This window comes from Hemicordylus capensis, chromosome 1 (assembly GCF_027244095.1).
Source record: "Hemicordylus capensis ecotype Gifberg chromosome 1, rHemCap1.1.pri, whole genome shotgun sequence".
Taxonomy (NCBI): Eukaryota; Metazoa; Chordata; class Lepidosauria; order Squamata; family Cordylidae; genus Hemicordylus; species Hemicordylus capensis.
The window spans coordinates 144,613,522-144,629,626 of NC_069657.1; the positions used below are offsets into that span (position 1 = coordinate 144,613,522).

The 16,105-nt window shown below is 43.7% G+C and overlaps 2 protein-coding genes across 2 annotated transcripts; one reads left to right on the plus strand and one right to left on the minus strand.

The window, feature by feature from the left end:
- The first annotated feature begins 1,897 nt into the window (after positions 1-1,897).
- On the plus strand, positions 1,898-2,863 carry LOC128326812 (olfactory receptor 5AS1-like). The gene has a single exon (XM_053254451.1). The coding sequence runs from the start codon at positions 1,898-1,900 to the stop codon at positions 2,861-2,863; it is 966 nt and encodes a 321-aa protein (XP_053110426.1).
- A 5,072-nt stretch (positions 2,864-7,935) lies between these two features.
- Positions 7,936-11,645, minus strand: LOC128326841 (olfactory receptor 5AS1-like). The gene is made up of 2 exons (XM_053254586.1): positions 10,709-11,645; positions 7,936-7,967 (listed from the first exon to the last, which is right to left on the minus strand). Exons 1-2 carry the CDS (start codon positions 11,643-11,645, stop codon positions 7,936-7,938), a joined length of 969 nt encoding a protein of 322 aa, XP_053110561.1.
- Between the last annotated feature and the right edge of the window lie 4,460 nt (positions 11,646-16,105).

Below are 16,105 nucleotides of genomic sequence, written 5' to 3' on the forward strand. Positions count from 1 at the left end.
TCAAGTTTCCCAGGTAAGTCAGCATACGTAGGAATCATAAGAGTGGAAGCAGATCTGAATATGGTGGCCCTGCATTGATGTGAACTACAACATCATGGAAAATCATTGTGTTTCTTGAGGCAGATGCCTCAACAATTTATTTTAGAGGCCGCAGACAGTAAAGTTGTATGAAAAGAGGCTCTTTAGAGGAACATGCTTTGAACTTTAAAGAGGCGGGTCTCACGATCCGTGAGACCCGCTTTTGTAAAAACTGCGGGGAGAGCGGGCTAGGTCCGCTCTCCCCGCAGACGAGCAGGCAGGCAGCCCTGGGTGGCCGGATCGGCTGCCCACACGATGGCCGGCTCCATGACGGAGCCGGCGGGGGGTGGGGGGATCCGGGGCCGCACGGCCCCCGCAAGCCCCAGTATGCCCTGCGTGAGCATGGGGAGACCCCTGAGCCGGGAGACGGCTTTTCGCCTCCCGGCCGGGGGTCTACTCACGAGCCTAAAAAGCAGGTTTGCTGGAGCGCTCACTCTGCAAACCTGCTTTTTAGCAGGGTTTCCAGAGCTGGTTTGCCGCTCCAGAACCACCGGGCTCGGCTGCGAGCCCGGTGGTTCTGACGATCAGCAAAAATCGGGCTAGCGAAGGCTAGCCCGATTTTTGCTGATCGTCAGAATCGCCCCAAAGAGGAGCAGGATTCCTATTTATAAGTGCAGTAGGACAATTAAAGAGCATTATTCCAGGTTAATTCAGATAGGGCTCATCTCTAATTTTAATGCCCAGGCTCAATTTTGGGAAATATCCAGTAATAAGAATAAAGTATTTCTGAACATGTGCAATATATCTTTTGCCGATTGATCGATTGATTGATTGTGCCGCTAGGCAGTTCACAATATAAAAACAAGGTTCACAGTGAAGGAATTTAAGATGAAGCCTCCAGATCAGTAGTTAGGTTTTCCAGAAACACTTGAGCTTTAGCCTTTCCCACTTATATATTGAGAGCACTTTCACATTTGATCCTTAAATCTACATTTTCTTTAAATCAGTCTAGGCTGGTTTGGACAATATGTCCACCATCCCATCATGTGGGGAAAGAATGGGTCCACACACATATCTCCTTCACCTGGGGCACCATCCCACTGCCACATAATTTTTATTTATCATATTTGTATTGATCATGTTTTATTTATTATATTTATCATATTTATTTATCATGGGTGGGAGGGTTCAATCTCATCACATGAATTAAATACTCATTTAAAGTACTATTTTAAATACTACTTTAAAATACTACTTTTGCCCACCAACTATGCCTAAATCCAGAATTTATACACAAGGCAAAATAATAAAGATTGGAAAGTACATAAAGCCTGAACATAGAATATGGAATATTCTAGTGTTCTCTTATGTAGCATATGTTTTAGCATATGATCTGAATGAATGCAAGTACTAATATATCTACCCAAATAGTGTTGCTCTGCCTTTAGTTATGAATAAATTAAAGGTGGCGGGGAGGACAGAAGCCTACATTTCCATCTTTTATATAATTTGCAGGCATGTTTTCTTTTGGAAGAGCAAGGTTATTCGGAAGAGTAGATAGTTCATTGTCTAAGGCTTACTTAATTTATAATTGCCAATTAGCCACATACAAAAAATGCAGGTGTGCATATACATACACACAAACACCCACACCCACACACCCACCCCTAAAGCTGGACTCCATACAGGGAAATTAGAAGGAAGTACCCCATATCAATTGTAGAAAAATTAAGATGGAAGACTGAGATGCTCATGAATATATTTAGACTCTTTCGTCTGGTTTCAGGGGAGAGGCAGAGGAAGCACTTTTCTAAAACAATTCCTTTTGCCAGTTCATTCTCTGACGTTCATTGATTCAGCTACCACTCATCCAGAGACAATGAAGACAAAACCAGAAGAAATGGCAAAGGGGAATCATACTACAGTCACCGAGTTCATTCTCTTCGGCTTCACGGATCGTCAAGACATTAAGCTTGCACTCTTCATGATCTTCCTAGCCATCTATGTGGCCACTCTGGTGGGCAACATTGGCATCATGGCTCTAATCTGGATCAGCCCCTGTCTTCACACTCCAATGTACTTTTTCCTTAATAACCTTGCCTTCCTTGACCTCAGTTATTCCTCTGCCATTACTCCTAAGATGCTGACCAATTTCTTAGCAGAGAGAAAGACTATTTCGTTTGCAGGCTGCATTGCACAAATGTATTTGTTTGCTTCCTTGGCAGATGCAGAGTGTCTCCTGCTGGCTGCTATGGCATATGATCGCTATATAGCCATTTGTAACCCACTGCTCTATCCTGTTCTCATGTCTCGTAAGGTGTGCATCTGGCTGGTCACAGGGTCCTATCTCACAGGCAGCATGAGCTCCTTGGTTCACACTTGTTTTACATTCCATCTTTCTTTTTGCGATTCCCGTGTCATCAATCATTTCTTCTGTGACATTCCTCCATTGTTAGCCCTCTCCTGCTCTAGCACCCACATCAGTGAGATCCTCCTCTTTGCCCTGTGTGGCTTTATCCAAACAAGCACCTTCGTCGTCGTCTTTTTCTCTTATGCCTTTATCCTTTGCACCATCCTGAAGATCCCCTCTGCCAAAAGCCGCCACAAAGCTTTTTCGACTTGTACCTCCCACCTGACAGCTGTAGCCCTTTTCTATGGCACCCTCATCTTCATGTATCTACGACCGAGTTCAAGTTATGCTCTAAACACGGACAAAATCATCTCTGTGTTTTATACAGTGGTGTTCCCTATGCTGTACCCCTTGATCTACAGCCTGAGGAACAAAGAGGTGAAGGAGGCTTTGAAGAGAACATTGGAAAGAAACGTGCATTGCTGTAAGTGGTGAAATTGGCTTCTAGTCCATGGCTTCTAGTCCATGAGTCCTTTGTTGTGCACAGATTAGACTTGGAAAAGAAGATTTTAAAATTCATTTAAAAAAAAAAAATATTCTGCACCTGCAGCAGGAAAGAACTGCTAAAGGAAAAAACTGCGTCACTAAATTCTCAAGCATGGATATTCTCAGACAGCTAACATTCAAATTAGCAAAATCCTTTTTATTCAGGGCACAAAGATGATGCTAAGAAAGTTTAAATCTGTCCTCTTTTACATATGAATGGAAGCTGATTATTACCAGCAATAATAATCAGCTTAGCACCAGGAATTAGTGGCATCAGGGGAGGCAGAGTCATGCCTTCACTGAAAAAGACAGTTTGTTTTAAGGTATGGAAGAAAGAATTTTCTTTTATTAATCAATTTGATTTTTAATTAATCTGAGCATGGGATTGGCACAAGGTCAAGTGGTTAGTTTAGTGGTTGAGAAGGAGAATTGGACCTGGGTAGGGGCAGAACCACCATTGTGCGAATGGGTTCAAAGAGCCTGGGCCGCCAATGGGAAAGGCTGCTGAAGCCCGCAGGGGGGCATGGCTGAGGCTCCAGATAGCCCCGAGCAAACTCTTCCCCGTCCATTTAAGGCAGCATTTGCTGTTTGCCTTTATTTCCCTTTTGCTCCTCCAGTGAGGGAGAGAAAGAGAAATAAATGCTGTCAGACAGCAAGTGCTACATGAAATGAGAGCTTGCTTGGGCTAGCACAAGCCTGGGCCATGCCCCCCTTGTGCGTGATGCACATGGGGGCATGGCCCGAGCTCCGGAGGGCTCGAGCAAACTCTCTCCCATCCATTTCAGGCAGTGCTTGCTGCCTGACAGCATTTATTTATTATAAAAACTGATTGGTAACTTTCAAATCTAAAATTCTACTGTTTCCCTGTGGGTCACCAGCTGTGGCTAGACTACAATACTCATCGCCCTCAAACCTTACCATTATTTTGTATTGTGGAGCACCCATGGGTGCCAACAACCACCCATGGGTGCCAACAACCACCCAAACCATGAAGCAATCGGATAGGGGTGTGCAATTCGGATTTTCTGTTTCTCAATATGTAACCGAATCGAAACAGCCCTGATTCAATTTGGATCCGAATCTGACCCATCCGAATCACCCCAAATTCGATTCAGATCTGAATCGCGGCCGATCCAAATCGAATTGATTCAGGTTTTGGATCTGTCCTATTAATTTCCCCAGATTCCAAGCTTTCATTTTTTTAAAAAAGCTACGCTCTAGCCCTTATAGAAGCGGAGTTATGGAGCAAAATGTGTGGTCACTATTTTTTAAGTGTTCAGATTCTTTGGTGTATAATAACTTTCACTCAATGAATCCTTATGAGGATTCATTACACACCTTCATTTCTTCTATTCATTTTGACTGTCTTTTAGACAGTGCCAATTGTCAACTGCCATGTGCCAACTACACCCCACTCCCACCCGCAAAGCAGTGAGGTACTACTCAATTTAAGTTGTGCCTAATGGGTAGAGGCTACCACCCAAATTGCAGAGGGATTGGACAAAGGGCTGATTTTTCATGAATTGTTGATGGTTTAGTGTCTTTGAGGCAGATTTGGGGCATAAAGTGGGATCTGGGGTGGAAGAGTGTGGTGAGGTGATAGTGCCTAATGGGTGGAGGCTACCACCAAATAATAATAATAATAATAATTATTATTATTATTATTATTATTTTATTTTATTTTATTTTATTTTATTTTATTTTTACATTTCTATCCCACTCTTCCTCTAAGGAGCCCAGATCGGTGTACTACATACTTGAGTTTCTCTTTCACAACAACCTTGTGAAGTAGGTTAGGCTGAGAGAGAAGTGACTGGCCCAGAGTCACCCAGCTAGTTTCATGGCTGAATGGGGATTTGAACTCGGGTCTCCCCAGTCCTAGTCCAGCACTCTAACCACTACACCACGCTGGCTCTTTAATTGCAGAGGGGTTGGGCAAAGGGCTAGTTTTTGGTAAATAGTTGAAGGTTTAGTGTCTTTGAGGAAGATTTGGGGCATAAAGTGGGATCTGATGTGGAAGAGCGTGGTGAGGTGGTACTGCCTAATGGGTGGAGGCTACCACCCAAATTGCAGAGGGTTTGGGCAAAGGGTTGGTTTTTGGTGAATAGTTGAAGTTTACTCATCTTTAAGGTTTTTCCATATAAGGTATAATGGAAGTTTCAGCACTTGGAGGGCACTTGGAGGGCACTGGGGTGGCCCAGAGTGAGTGGTGGTGTAGTGCACATAGGGTGCCAGCCACTCCCATGGGGTTGCTAACTCATGGGGTACAGGGTTCTGTTGTTTCTGAGGTGGTCTGAGTGTAGATTCTATGGTAGCAAATGAGAGTGGATTCATGGTTTGTATTGAAAATCTCATATGCTACCAGAGAATCTACACTCAGAACACCTCAGAAACAACAGAATCCTGAACCCCATGGGCTAGAAACCATAACCCACCAAGTGCAGTTATGGGGCTGCTGAAACCTCCATTCTTCCCTATGGAGAAAAACCTTAAAGCCACTTGGGGGGTGCTGGGGTGGCCCAGAGTAAGTGGTGTTGTAGTGCACAGCGGGTGCACAGAGGGGCATGTTTGATTCTCTGGTAGCATATGAGATTTTCAATGACAAACCATTAATCCACTCTCATTTGCTAATCTTAAGGAGACGTAAACTTCAAAAATCACTTAAAAATCAGCCCTTTGCCCAATTCCTTTCAAATAATTCTGGTAGATTCCTTGCCCCCCTTGGGCACTACCACCCACCACACTCTGCTCTAGGCCACCCTTTTGCCCCCGACGTGAAGCTATACATTTGCTGCAATCCTCATTATTCCCTATGAGGAATTCCAAAATACTTTAAAAATTCACCAATAATCGAAGTGTCCTATTGCCTTGGGGTTTTGTGAGTGGTAGGAACCCCTGGTTTCCTACCACCCACCCCACGTTTGTGCCCCTAGGTGCTCCACAATAGGGGATAATGGGCTGGTTCATGTCCCTTTATACCCTATGAGAAAAATAATTAAAAATATTCCAAATATTCATAAAAAGTCATAGGAGTGTCCGATTGCTTCAGGGTATGGGTAGTTGTTGGCACCCATGGTGCTCCACAATAGGGAATAATGGGCTGGTTTGAGTCCCATTATACCCTATGAGAAAAAATAAAAATAAATTTCAAAAATTCATAAAAAATTGTACGAGTGTCCGATTGCTTTGGGGTTTGGGTGGTAGGTACCTATGGGTGCCAGCTACCACCCCAGAAATTTTGGAGGTTTGAAACAGTTCAAATCGAACCATCCCCAGTTTGGTTCAAATTCTAACCTGCAGCTCGAACCTGATGCCTGGTTTGGTTCAAATTCGAACCATCGAACTGACCCAGTTCGAGTTTGAACCAGTTCGAGTTCAAACTGGTTTGAGTTTGAACCAGTTTGCACATCCCTAATCGCCTTCAGAATCTTGCTTCACCTCCAGACTTACCTCCAGCCTAGCCTCTCACATCACCTTGAGGCTCCCACCTGGCCTTACCTCCATCCTCACTTTGCCTCAAGTTTCCCGCCTCACCTCCAGCCTCTACACACCTCTAGCCTTGCCTTGCCTCACCTCACCTCAAGGCTTCCAATTGGCCTCAACTCACATTGCCTCCAACCTGAACTTGTCTTGCCTATTGCCTCCAACCTAGCCTCACCTCAGCTCCTGTCTCCCACCTTGCCTCACCACACAGCTTTTACCTCACCTTTGCTCAAGGCTCCCACCTTACTTCACCTCCCACCTCACCTCACCTTGCTTCCCACCTGGCCTCTAGTCTAGCCTCCAGATTGCCTCCAGCATCCTGCCTTGCCTTGCCTTGCCTTGCGGCTCCCACCTTGCCTCTAGTCTCGCCTTGCACCTCCTGCCTCACCTTGAGCCTCCCACCACGCCTCCCACTTCACCTTGCCTCATACCTTCCACCTTGCTTCTAGCCTCAGGTTTAGCCTTGACTCCAGTCTCCTGCTTCCAGCCTCACCTTGCTTTATGCCTCCTGCCTAGCCTAGCCTCCAGTCTAGCTTTGCCTAATCCCACTTTGCCTCCCTCCTAGCCTCACCTCACCTCCAGCCTTACTTCCTGCCTCACCTCACCTCCAGCATCTAGCCTAGCCCTGCCTTGCCTTTTTCCTAACCCCACCTCCAGCCTCCTGCCTCACTTAGCCTCACCTCCAGCCTTCTGTGTCTAGCTTCCCACTTTGCCTCATCTAGAGCCTCCCACCTCACCTCCAGCCTCACCTCCAGCCTCAAGCCTAGCCTTGTCATGAGCCTCCTGCCTCACCTTGCCTTCAGCCTCCCACCTAGCCTCATCTAGTCACCAGCTTAGCCATGCCTAACCTTACCTTGCATACAGCCCCACCTCCAGCCTAGCCTTGCCTTCTGCCTATCCTTGCCTCACTCCAGCCTTATCTACTGCATCACCTCACATCCAGCCTCCTGCCTATCCTTGCCTCCAGCCTCTCTGGAGGCTAGTCAAGGCTGGAGGTGATGTGAGGTGAGGTGAGATGGGAGGTGCATGGTGAGGCAGGAGTCCCTCAAGCTTGGGTTCTCAAGCTTGGGTCCCCAACTGTGGCTCCTATCATATCAGACATACTTTATCTGATGCAGTAGACAAGGCTGCAATGGACAATATGGGTGTTGAGGAAAGGTGTTGCAGTCCAGCCACAGCTGGGGACCCACAGGGAAATAATACAATTTTAGAGTCATAAGGTACCAATCTGTTTGTATAAATCTGAAGATGGCCACACCACAGTTTTCAAAGCAGTGGGAAAAGAACCCATGTCAAATTCTTTTTCTCAACCACTAAGCTAACCAGGCAAATTTGTGACAATCCCATGCTCAGGTTAATCAAAAATCAAATTGATTAATAAAAGTAAATTCTTTCTTCCATACCTTAAAACAAACTGTGTTCTTTTTTTCAGAGAAGGCATGACTCTACCTCCCCTGCTGAGAGACACTAATTCCTGGTGTTATGCTAGTAATTGCTGGTAATAATCAGCTTCCATTCATATATAATAGAGGACAGATTTAACCTTTCACAGAACCATTACTGTGCCCTAAAGCAAGAGGATTTTATGGGTTGAATGTAGGCTATCTTTGAGAATATTCGTGGTTGAGAATTTACTGATACATCTTTATTCTTTTAGCAGCTCTTTCCTGCTGCAGTTGCAGAACCTTGGGCCCTGGGCCCCGCCCCCTTTATGCATGATATCACTGGGGGAAGTGGTGCCGATAAGGGGGTGACCCATTTACTATTTCTGGTCTGGGAAACTGCACGAAGAATGTACCAGCCCATGACTCCAAAATAGTTGAGAAACACTGATCTAGCTCAACATTGCCTACACTGACTGACAGCAGCTTTCCAGGGTTCCCCAGTACCTTTGAAAACTAACAAAAGTCAAATGACTCTCAGAAATCTGTTCCAAGGTTACTTTATTTTGGCTGCCCATCCTGCAACTTCCCAAGAGTATGGAAAGACCTGTGAACCCTGAGGGGATGGTAAGGACAGAGGCAACCAGACCAAGGAGCTCTTCTTCTCAGCTCCAGAAAGGACAGTTAATGGCCTGAGACAACACTGCTTTTTAAACCTTCTGTAACTTGTATATTTTTAGAATGGTAAATTGCCAGACAGACAGGTGGTATATAAATGCAACAAAGAAAGAAAGAAAAATTTGAGCCACTAAAAGTAGTGTTGCATTTTCCACTGGACATATTATATGAGGACCAGTACCTAGAGAGCCTGAGCTCAAAGCCCAGGTGAACTATGAGCATGTTGTGCTGTGTGGTCTTGTGAAAGTCACTCTCTCAGAGCTACTTCTGAACTTTCCTTAGCAGTGTGAGTGCCTCAGTAGCACTGAGTAATCCAGAGTACTGCTGCAAGCACAAAGAGATGATTTCCCACCCCCACCCCCAGTCCTTCTTTCCCCGAGAAGCACTCGTTAACAAGTGAAAATGCATGATAACATCTCAGACTGCCAATGACACATAGTTCAGTCACAAGATCTTGGACCACATACTTCACCCTAACCCCCATGCTTAGTAATTACCATTTAAATCATTTGATTCACAAGACTTAAACAAAAATTGCCAGTGTGTGTATACTGTAAATAAAATGGAAGGTGGTCCATGGTGAAAAATATATATATATATTATATAATCCCATGTACCTCTTATGTATCATACTTGATATTACATTATTCACAATGTAATTTGCTTCATAAACTTCCTTGTGTAATATACGTTATAAGAAATAACTGCATTTTTAATACTCCTTGATACATAGGTTTGATTCCTGTCAGCCATCAACTATGTTAAAAATATTTAAAACAGCTTACTTACATGGTGGCAAAAACATTTGATGGCAATGTAATGGTTTGCATGAAGGAAAAGTTTGGGAACCACTGTATTAAATAAAAATATTAAAATATTTATTTCAAATATGGGATATCTGTATTCGGGTAATCCTATCAAAGGTGAAATTATTTATTACTAGGAGGTGAGCTCTGTCATTGACTGGGCAAAGTCATTTTGCATAGATTAGACTTATAGAAAAGTTCAAGACATTAAATATATGTCATGGTGGGGTTTGGTTTTTTTTAATTAATGTGCTTGCAAAAGGGAAGTAAAAGAAAAGCGTGAAATTTGTAGGATTTCAACTTCAAACATTATTCGTTTTATTGAATAAATTATCATGCATAGCAAATTTGAATTCGAGAAAGATCTTCTACTTCTTTTGGGTATGATGTCATTTTTTAATTATTGCTCTGACTATTGAGTGTTAAAAATCTGTTGAGAATAGTAACTGGGCAAAGAGGCACCTTTTTAATGTGGTGATTCTTTTTATTTAGCAGGGAGAGAATAACTGGCCCTATCCACCCCCAGCACAGCATCTCCAGTGACTGTTGCTAGTGTGTATCTTATGTTTCTTTTTAGATTGTGAGCCCTTTGGGGACAGGGATCCATCTTATTTATTTGTTATTTCTCTGTGTAAACCGCCCTGAGCCATTTTTGGAAGGGCAGTACAGACATCAAATAAATAAATAAATAAATAAATAAATAAATAAATAAATGTTAAAATATGTTCATTATATTAAGAATTTCTTCTAAAAAAATGGCTAATTCAGCTATTTAAAGTGGCAGGATTGTGTATGCAAAATTGAGTATCAGTTGGTAAATCGAAAGTATGACTTCAATTTGCACAAACAAATCCAGAAACAAACTCTTAAAAATATATATAAGATGTGGATGTCAAAACTGTATTGTCTGTTCTGTTTATATATGTTTTGTGTTATGTTTGAAAATATCAAATAAAAAGTTTAAAAAGAAACAACATAAAGATGTGATGCTCTGATTCTCGAAGCACTCTGGGTAACTTTCCAAAAACCTTTTTGTGTGAATTTACTCGGTTTTCAAGGAAACTGAGTGACACTTTATGGCAGTAATCAATAATTATATAACAGAATATCTATATGAAACAGCTTAGTTACAATACTTTAAAGGATGCAAAAATTCTCCAGCTTAAGTATTTTGTGGATTTCATTATAAAATTGCTTAGACCCATTGAACATCTAAAGAGCATTGGTTGAGCAAATGTTATAACAAAATAAATAAGGAATTGAATCAATACAATACATATTATAACCACTCATAATATTCAAAGTGGGGCTTGAATAGTGGCTCAATAGCTTAAAGGTTGCAAGTACTGTCATCTAGCCAATGGTAAAATAGAAATCCATTTTCCAGCTTGCTTGCTATCAGGTATGCTGAGAACAACCCCCAGTCCCTTTCAGTACCACTACTTTTCTTTGCAATATTCTGCTGATGATCTCTTTTACTTCTCCATTTCTCAAGCTGTAGATCAAAGGGTTCAACATGGGAAACACCACTGTATAAAACACCGAAATGATTTTGTCCGTGTCCAGAATGTAACTGGAGCTAGGCCGCAAATAGGTGAAGAGAAGAGTGCTATAGTACAAAGCTACAGCCGTCAGGTGGGAGGAGCAAGTCGAAAAGGCTTTGTAGCGACCTTCTATAGATGGCATCCTTAGGATGGTGCAAAGAATACAGGCATAAGAAATAAGGATGACCAAGAAAGTGCTTGTCTGGATGAAACCACACAAAGCAAAGAGGAGCATTTCATTAAACTGGGTGTTGGAGCAGGAGAGGGCCAGCAATGGAGGGATGTCACAGAAGAAATGATTGATGATCCGGGAACCACAGAAAGAAAGACGGAATGTAAAATAAGTGTGCATTAGTGAGCTCATGCAGCCTGTGAGGTAAGAGCCAGCTACCAGCCAGACACAAGCCTTGTGGGACATGAGAACAGGATAGAGCAGTGGGTTACAAATGGCTGTGTAGCGGTCGTAGGCCATGGCAGCTAGCAGCAGGCACTCCACATCTGCAAAGGAAGCAAACAGATACATTTGCGCAATGCAGCCTGCAAAGGAAATAGTCTTCCTCTCTGTTAAGAAATTGACCAACATCTTAGGAGTAATGGCGGAGGAATAACTGAGGTCAAGGAAGGCCAGGTTGTTGAGAAAAAAGTACATTGGAGTGTGAAGACAAGGACTGATCCAGATTAACACGATGATGCCGATGTTGCCCACCAGAGTGGCCACATAGATGGCTAGGAAGAGAACAAAGAGGACTACCTGTATCTCTCGATGATCTGTGAAACCAAAGAGAACGAACTCAGTCACAGCAGTACAATTCCCCTTGGCCAATTCTTCTGGCTTCATATTCAGCGATCTTGGAGGCATTGTTACTGAGTATAATTGATTTGAATGGGGAGTTGGCAGAGAAGTGCTTGAAAAGTTATTTTGCTTTAGACTCTGTCCATAACCTGCACAAAAAGAGATAATATACTCATTAAGAAGGTATTCATTCTGAATGAAGTTGGCATGGCTGTGTGGTGGTTAGAGCCTTGGACTAGGACCAGGAAGTTCAAATACCTGTTCAGCCATGAAATTCACTGAGTGATTCTGGACCAGTCTCTTAATCTAATATACCTCACAGGGTTATTAGAATACACGTAACCATGTAAATCTCTCCAGGCTCACTGGAGGAAAAGCAGAACATACATGTAAAAATAAATAAATGAATGAATAATAAAATGTTTGACTGGATACTGATAACTGAAAAGAACTTTTACAAGGTTTCCATACCTTTTGGGGGGGGGGGCACATGTCCAGATGCACAATATATTAATGTTAAGTGCACATAGTGTTGGGGGATGTGGAAGTTTATTCCTGTACAGCTAGAGAATCTGTGGCACTGCAAAATCCTGGAAAACTCATTTTACCAAAGTGAGATGATTGTGTACAAACTCAAATAATGACTGACATGATGAGGAAAATTACTCATAGTAGTACCATTGAAAATAAAAGGACACGTTAGGCAGTCTCTATTGTTTCAGCTTAATCACTCTGAAAAGAACTCCTCATCTGCCACCAAGATTTCTCTCCTCTTTCATGCTCTGTGTATATAAACACACTCTCATAAGCAAATGACACAAAGGGGGGGGGGGAGGAAAGATTGTGCCGTTGAGTTGGTGTCGACTCCTGGCAACCACAGAGCCATGTGGTTTGCTTGGTAGAATACAGGAGTGGTTTACCATTGCCTTTAGGGCACCTTTAAACATCCCACAAAGCCTGGAGCTCCGCGCAACCTTCCTCAGTTCCAGGAGCTTGCACTCCCACTTCCCATGCCTGAACAAGTGGCTATTCCTTTTCTAGGTTAGGATTTGCTGAGACTGGTTGCAATGTCCGAACCCACCAATCTCCACTTATGCTAAACTTACCATACCCTAACCTACTAGCTTCAGAAAATCCGAACCACAAAACTCACTTGAGCCCCAGGATGCAAGTGATAGGACAAGCCAAGATTCGTGGTTTCAGATGTCACTACTAATCTCAGCATATTACCTACAAATATCAGACACTCATCCAGAGATGGGAGTAGGAATGCGTGCTCATCCAGGGATGGGTGGGGAAATGCATGCTCATCCAGGGTTGAGGGAGGATGCACTGATCTCTACTGCAACAGAGGTTCTGTGTGACAGCTGAACATGTCCTTTCCTTTGCCTTTATGAAATCTGGTACAAAAGCTTAAAAAAAAAAGAGTAAGGTCAGTGTAGGAATCAGCAGATCGTCTTTGAAAAAATCAGTACATCATTGAAATGACTTTGCCTTTTGGTGGAATTGTAGTATTTGGGGGGCTGGCTCACTTATGTATGTTCTTCATTTGGTGAATGCACCATTAGATGGTGATTCATACATTTGAATGGGCTGTCACAGATATAACACAGGGCTGTGCATGGAACTGGTTTCCGCGGCTCAGTTTGAATTGGATTGAATTTGAAATGGACCACGGTTCTGTGACCAAGTTCATTGAACCAACCGTAGTGCGGTACATTCGGCTGAACCGGGTCGAACTGGTTCCACAGTTTGGCAGACTTGTAAAGGGGAATCCAGTGAGGACTACCCTTTATAAGCAAAGGGGAAGCCTTCACAAAAGGGTTCTAAAGGAGGGGGGAGACGCACCTAAAACTTAAAGTACAACAGATGATAAGGTCCTCTCCTTACCACCCCTAGCCCACTAAGGAGCGGTGGTGCTCCCTCCCTTCAGCAGCCTGCACACAGCAACATGGCTCCAGCAATGACCAGGCCTATGTGCATGTAGTTCAACTGCTCCAATTGTAAACTAAACCAACCTTCAAGAAGGCCAGCCGGTCCATGATCAGACTGAACTGACCCTGCCCCCAGTTTGGGGGTGGGGGCGAGACACACCTACAAGTAGATGATAAAGTCCTCTCCGTACTACCCCAGCCCACTTTGGAGCAGCGGCGCTCCATCCCTTCAGCAGCCCATGTGTGGTAACATGGCTCCGGCAGTGACCTGCCCAGGATGTCCACAGGGTGTGGCTAGCTCCTTCTCCTCCTCTCTCTATGTTCACAGAATGAATATAATTTGAGCATAATGAGTGAAGTGTTATCTTCTTACATCCACAATCCATTTCAATGCCATCTTGTAAATAATTTTTGAACTCTATGACAGAAGTCCCACTTATTGTAAAGATATGGAGAGCCCTTTCTCACAATTGCGTGAGAGGGCTTGAGGGTAGGCAGCAGGGAAGGCAGCAGAAGGGCTTGGCTCCCACCCATTCTCACAGGCAGCCAAGTCTGAGTTTAGCTGCCCTAGCCCAGTCTTGGCTGCTCATGAGAAGAGCCTTGGAATATCTTTACAAAACGGAAAAATAACTTGTTGGGTGTGTATAAATTTTGCTCCTGTTCTTTCAGAGAAACTTCCCTAAGATACAGATATTACATCGTTGAGGATAGTAGAGTCCAAAGGCTAGAGAACTGTGGATCTAGGAGATTAGGGTTCACATCCTTTCTCTGCCAGAAATTTATTGTGTGGCTTTGGACAAATCTTTTTCTCTTGTCCTCAGTTTCCCAACTGCAATTGGAAGACTAGTGTCCTTCCTCATAGTTTTGAGGACCAACACTATAGTGACTGAAAACATTTAATTTTTATTTTATTTAAGTTTTGCAGATTAAAAGAGCTATATCAAACATGAATGGCACTAGAAAATAGTATATTTTTCACTGAGAATCTGAATTCCTTGAAAATTCATTCATCAATCTGAAGGTTTCTGAATAGCAAACTAAGAAATAGGGTGCTACAAAGAAAATGGTATTGTGCAGTGACTAAGAGAGTGAGGCAATTCTCATGATCGCCAAAAAGCGGGCTAAGGTACCCTAGCCCGCTTTCTGACAAGCGTGAGAACCACCGGGCTTGGAGACTAATTTTTAAAGTCATCATCATATACCAGACTATACATTATCTTTACAGCTTATATGGTGTAGAAGTTAAGATGGACATCTTAACCTGCAATTTCCATTTTTTTAGCGCATGAGTGGAAATGTAAAACATCTTAATTTTCATCTTTAACCGGTTTTGGGATTACTGAATTCATTTACAATATCAGTCTAAGAATACTCACACCCATGTACTCTAGGGATGTGCACGGAACCGGTTCCATGCATGTTTGCCACTTCCGTGGTGACACTGACCAGGGCGCAGGGAGGGACGCTGCAGCCCCATATGCCCACTTTTTACGAAAGTGCTGGTGGGGGGAAAGCAGCAAGGCAGAGGCTGGCAGATAGGCAGCACTTCCCCTGCCCCTTAAATAAACCCTCCACCCTCTGAACTGGCAAACGCCGGTCCACGGAACCAGTTTGGCGCTCCTAGAATGGAGCGCCGAACGGTTCAGTGCACATCCCTAATGCACTCTCCCCCACCCTGAAATTCATTAATCACTTTGTTCATTTGCTCCACCATAGCTACAGAGGTTTGCAAGCAGAGTGAGGTTTCTGTGAATGGGATCTGCTGTGTGTAAAAGGCTGCCTCACAATGGAGTGGGGACAACACATCTAGTAACTGGTAAAGCTAAAAGGCAGAGGCTAGTGCCAGCACTCTTCACTGAACACGAGATCAGCAGCACTCTAAAGAGGTTCTGCATAATCTCTTTCAGTGCTACTGATTAGCTAGGGGGGAAGTAGGGGCAAGGCAGGACCTAGACGGAACATTTCCCCAGCTCCTGCCCTATCAAACCACTGATTGGTGTTCAGTGACAGACATTTGACAGACTTTGAAGTTTGAGCATTCTAAAAGGACTGCAAATGCTGCAGCAGGAACACAGTCTTCTGTTACACCCTTGATTCCCTGGATCAGGGCCAGTGTCTCGCAGTAACACAGATTAAGCTCCCCATCCCACACAAAAGCAACAAGTGGATAAATTGGGATATCAATCTTTTGCTACCCTTGAACTACCAGGAGTAACGAATCCATGTTTAGTGATCTTGAGAAGTCACCCGCAAGCTTACTGAACAGCATTAGTACTGGGAGCTGGAAATCTTAAATCTCACCTTTGCTATGGACTCAGTGGCATACAGAAGAGTGAGAGTGGCTCCCTCTTCCTACCATGGCTTATTACACCCCTGAAAAGCTGCTCCTGAATGCCTGGGATGTGGCAGGGTGTGTTGCATCTGGAGAAGAAATGAGAGATCCTAATTGCTTGGTCATGCCATGGCTGGGATACCAAGAGCCTCTTGCACAAGCAGGATGACTTTTGGTCATGCAAGCAGGGTCTCCCATTCCCTCTCCAGTTACAACACACCCTGCCACATCCCAGGCAC